Source organism: Triplophysa dalaica, chromosome 2 (assembly GCF_015846415.1).
Source record: "Triplophysa dalaica isolate WHDGS20190420 chromosome 2, ASM1584641v1, whole genome shotgun sequence".
Classification (NCBI taxonomy): Eukaryota; Metazoa; Chordata; class Actinopteri; order Cypriniformes; family Nemacheilidae; genus Triplophysa; species Triplophysa dalaica.
In genome coordinates, this window is record NC_079543.1 from 15,974,860 (window position 1) to 15,980,168 (window position 5,309).

The 5,309-nt window shown below is 34.2% G+C and overlaps 1 protein-coding gene across 1 annotated transcript; it reads left to right on the forward strand.

Annotated features, from left to right (window-relative positions):
• The first annotated feature begins 1,476 nt into the window (after positions 1 to 1,476).
• On the forward strand, positions 1,477 to 5,309 carry ednrba (endothelin receptor Ba). The gene is made up of 7 exons (XM_056764258.1): positions 1,477 to 1,704; positions 2,049 to 2,161; positions 3,080 to 3,284; positions 3,439 to 3,588; positions 3,791 to 3,924; positions 4,091 to 4,199; positions 5,036 to 5,309. The coding sequence occupies exons 1-7, from the start codon at positions 1,477 to 1,479 to the stop codon at positions 5,132 to 5,134; spliced, it is 1,038 nt and encodes a 345-aa protein (XP_056620236.1). The 3' UTR covers positions 5,135 to 5,309.

Consider the following 5,309-nt stretch of genomic DNA (forward strand, 5'->3'; position numbering starts at 1 on the left):
AAATTGTAAAAAGCGCTATATAAATAAAGTTGAGTTGAGTAAATAATATAAGAAAATGTAAGTTACATAATATAAATCAAAGTAACAGGCAAGAGACGAACTCAAGATGTAGCAAAAGCAGTATCCCGAGCTGCAAGCGTCCCTCCTTTAAAGCAACGCCACACAACACCATTTATGCTGGTCGAATAAGCCTCCGGTGCACCAGACACGCCCTTCTCCAATCAGCTCCTAGAAGACAGGAATTCACCTGCACACTTACACGTCACAGTGTGATAAAACATTGCCTGAAATGAAATGAGAGATGCTGAATTCACTGAGAGATGAGAATTCCGGATGATTTTGCCAGTCTTGTCAGATTTTGTCAGTTTGTCTGTTTAATCGCTTAAAACTGCATCTTAACTATTAAGTGCATGTTATTCTTCATTTTTATGTATTCTATCAAAATGTAGGCCTGACATTCTGACATTCAACAGCACAGCAATGTATTTTTGGAGGGATTATCACCCCCGTTTCCCTCATTGCGGGTTTGTTTCTGGTGTTTTTCTGCCACTAGAATGTGCACACAACTGGCAGTGACGTAACTATATTATGATTCACAGGAAAAATATATTTACTGTAGAATTTTACCACCATCAACATTTGCCCATGATGCTTTGCAGATCTACAACAACCTGCTTGTATGCAGGTTCAACAGTAAGGATTTGTTCATTTTACAGGTATAATGATGTAAAATCTAAGTAACATTTTTATTAAAATTAACAAAATGGAAAAGAATGTATGATGCTTTTTTATTTATAGATTGCAAAAACTATTATTGCATTTTTTTACAAAATACAATCAAACATTGTTAGCGGTTAATCAAATTTGCTCTCTTTTGCCAACGTCCCTCCTCCTTGATAAAGTAAAGCCTCTGTTAAAGTTTTTCAGGCACCATGTTCTTGGTTCTCTCGAATTACAAAGACTGTAGTGGGAGGGGTAAAAGGAAGAGGAATCATCTGAGGGGATACTTCTCAGAGACAGACAGTTAACATTATGTTCGACATAATGAAATTTATCCAGTTTTCTGACTTTTTAATAATAAATTCAGTTTGAGTTTTACTGGATTTTCAGGGGATGTGCAGCCAAGGATAACATATCAATATTTCAACATTGTCTGTTTTGTGGTCTTTTTTATCTCCCAGCAATATCACTTTGTAGAGACATCAGCAGGTACGGCTTTTTAAGTCAGCATCTTTGCGTGTAGCAATCATTTTAATGAACATTAGAATGTTTAATAACCGTTTAATTCGAATGACTGGTACAAGATGTGTCATTTATGTTTTCATTCTCATGACTGGATACTTGATATGCGCTCAGGGAAAGGATTTTAATAACAGACAATTTTTCCAAAGACCAGTGTCTCCAACCAACATATACACACTTGGAAATACCATTTCAATGAAACAGAATGTCTCCATACCTCGACTACCAGGATTTATGCCCCCTATGTGCACAGGTCCCACAGAAATCAGGGACACTTTCAAGTATATTAACACTCTAGTGTCGTGCCTTGTGTTTGTGGTTGGAATAATTGGAAACTCTACACTGCTTAGAATAATTTATAAAAACAAAAGCATGCAGAACGGTCCTAATATCCTGATTTCAAGTCTGGCACTTGGGGACCTGATGCATATACTGATAGACATTCCCATCAACGTATATAAGGTAAGTTAACATTATTATATGTTTGCTGACTTAGGCAAAGTTTTGTCTTTGCACCACAGCTGCTTTTAATTGTTTAGAAGTTTTTCCTTTTTTACACTTCAATACAGTTAAATATATAAATATATAAATAAAACTTCAGTCTATTGATAAGCCATAAAAGATTGTAGTTGTTCTTTATCTTTTTAGAAAGTAGCCAATAAAATATTTTCGCACACATTGGCTTATCTGAGTTAAAACTCCAGTTTTCCATATTATGTTAAAAGTGCTGTTTAATTTTGTTTAATTATCTGTTATCTGCGTGTTACCTGCTCATATATATTAATTGTACTGTACCTGTCTTTCAGCTTTTTGCTAAAGATTGGCCATTTGGTGTTGGAATTTGTAAACTGGTTCCTTTCATACAAAAGGCATCAGTTGGCATCACAGTGCTAAGTTTGTGTGCACTGAGCATAGATAGGTATGTGTTCATGTATGTATTACTATTTATGAATTATTATGAATATTCATTTTATTCATATTATTAGTAGGGGTCAAGCCACAAAGAGACAATGACACCTATTGTATGTTTTAATGTCCTACCAAATTTAGTCTACGTGAGTCCAAAGAACGTATAATATAATATTATACACTGAGAACGTATGAAATTTGGCAAACGTATAGAGCACAAATTAATGTTACTGTGGCAAATATGAAGTCTTGAACTTAAACTGTCTAGTGCCACAACCAGTTCAAATTTCCGCTACGTTTTTGATCCTAACTTTTGAATGTAGCTCCAATAGACTTAATTACTTGGCTCATGATGATTTAAATGCACATAATCAAATTTCTTATGCTATGCAAGTTATAAAAATTAATTTTAGTTGACATGCCGAATACATTCATATCAATTTTGTCATATTCCACCATACTTCCTGCTCAACATATTGAAGTTTATTAAAACCCCCACTATAAAATGTGTCAGATTTGCACAACGTTTGGTATATACATACATCTTTGATTGAGACAACTCTTTGATTGATCAAACAGTTGTTGAATACCACGTCAACAAACATGGAGCTGTATCTTTGCAAAACCTGTCTATTTGCAGGAAACATATTAATCATCACTGGCACACCTTACTTGCCTCAAACAAATGTGGTGAGAGCAACTCCTATTGGTCCAAAAGTTCTAAGCAATTTTACTGTGTTTTAAGTGCTTTTTTTAAATCTGATTTTCAGAAACTCACACATGACCATATATTTTTCCCTTTGTGCCTTTGAGGGCTTGGCCCCATAATTGCTGCTTGCAGCTAGATTTTTCAATACTAATGTATGCTTTTAAAATATAAAATCTTGTAAAGCAAATCTTACATCTAGCTCTGATTGTTGTCCCTTAGGTATCGAGCAGTGACATCATGGAACCGAATTAAAGGCATTGGCATACCCAAATGTACAGCCATTGAAATTATTTTTATTTGGGCGCTTTCGGTAATACTTGCAGTGCCAGAGACTATTGCCTTTGACATTATCACAATGGATTACAAAGGAGAAAACCTTAAGATTTGCTTGCTCCATCCCATGCAGAAAACCAAGTTTATGTGGGTCAGTTTCCAGATTAATAGTAAAAAGCCACGTGACATTAAACAGGATTAATCTTATTTTAAGGATGATATTAAAAGAAAATTCAATCCCATTTCTAGTAAAAATAACACAACAGTCTCTGTTACCTACCAGTGTTTTTTCTTCTTTCTCTCAGTTTTATAAGTCAGTTAAAGACTGGTGGCTTTTCAGTTTTTACTTCTGCATGCCCCTGTTCTGTACTGCCATCTTCTACACTCTCATGACCTGTGAAATGCTCAGAAAGAAGAAGGGGGTCCAGATTGCACTTAATGATCACCTAAAGCAGGTCAAAGTCATGTGTCCTTTATTATTTTAAAAACTATATTGTTTTAAGATATACCATAATATTCAGTATACAATGTACATTAACAAAATTTATACTGACTGTAATTCATAAGCACATTTACTTATCTCATACTCTGCAGTTATTTATTATGTGATTTTCACAAAGCAAAGAAATAATCATGAGGTATTATGATTTCCCACAGAGACGCGAGGTGGCTAAAACCGTGTTCTGTCTGGTGCTGGTCTTTGCACTTTGCTGGCTTCCACTACACCTTAGTCGTATTCTTAAACTGACCATATATGATGAAAAGGACCCCAACCGCTGTGAGCTTTTAAGGTTTGATAGAAACTAACAAACACTTTAACTATTTTAGAGCATGCTATATTATGGAATTGGACTTTGTAAAACCCCTGCAATGTTTTTCTAAGTTGTAATATTGGAGGACATAATTTCAGGCATGCCACCTAGATGCAAATTTAAATATATATTATTTTACCAATAGTTTCTTCCTAGTTCTTGATTATATCGGAATCAACATGGCATCGGTGAATTCTTGCATCAACCCAATTGCTTTGTACATGGTTAGCAAGCGCTTTAAGAGCTGTTTTAAGGTATGGTCATATTTTAAAATAATTAACATTTTTATGATGGATTAAAGGAACACAAAGCTCAAGAAGATATTTTTTTTATATATGTGACCCTGGACAACAAAATCAGGCTTATGGATCATTTTTTGGAAATTGAGATTTTGACATCACATGAAAGCTGACTAAATAAGCTGTCTATGATGTATGGGTTGTTAGGATAAGACAATATCTGGCGGCGATACAACCATTTTAAAATCCGAGGGAGCAAGAAAAACAAAATATTGAGAAAATTGGCTTTGAAGTTATTAATCTGAGGCGCTGTAGCAGGCCATCCACTCGCAAAATAAAGTTTTTATATATTTAAGGTAGGACATTTACAAAATATATTCATGGATTATGATCTTTACTTAATATTGTAATAATTTTTGGCATAAATGACAAAATCTATCAATTTGACCCATACAAAGTATTTTTGTCTTTAACAAACAAATAACAGTACTACTTAAGACTGGTTTTGTGATCCAGGGTCACATATTGCAAAGCTCACAGAAAATAAATGTTAAATTACAAGTCTGCAGTAAACACTGTAAATATTGACTGTAGTTTGAGCTTCAATAAATAAAAGAACTATTGTTTTTATTGCTTATACGTGGTGATATTTTACAATAAGAATAAAATACAATAAGAGTTGTGCATAATAGGTTCACCTAAATACTTGTTAATACACAAGTTGATACAAAGTTTTTATCTTTGTTTTATAAATTATGGCTTTTATTTTATCAATGTGTTACTGTTAGTATGAACAGTACGTTATTTGCCTATTTTCCTAACATTTTCTTTATTTCTTTGTTTCACTCCAGTCATGTCTGTGTTGCTGGTGCCTGCCTCCAGAAATGTTAGCCATGGATGAAAAGCAGTCCTGTGTGAAGCTGAAGGTGACAGAGCGAGGATCTGAATAAAGCAGCACATGTGCATTGCTATGCTTTATCTCTTATACGAATATGGGTATAGATATAAGCATCTGTAAACTGCATTTTCCATTTAGCTAATTCCCTGAAACCTGAGTATTCTGAACGGATATGCATATATTGCATGCATTCTCTCATGCAAGCATGTATCTTAATCCCTTCTTGA

Bases quoted from the DNA above. Each gene is read 5' to 3' on its own strand.
- ednrba (XM_056764258.1), top strand. From the start codon at position 1,477: ATGCCCCCTATGTGCACAGGTCCCACAGAAATCAGGGACACTTTCAAG. The intron at 3,925-4,090 runs GTTTGATAGAAA...TTTTACCAATAG, and splicing joins AACCGCTGTGAGCTTTTAAG to TTTCTTCCTAGTTCTTGATT. The intron at 4,200-5,035 runs GTATGGTCATAT...GTTTCACTCCAG, and splicing joins GCTTTAAGAGCTGTTTTAAG to TCATGTCTGTGTTGCTGGTG.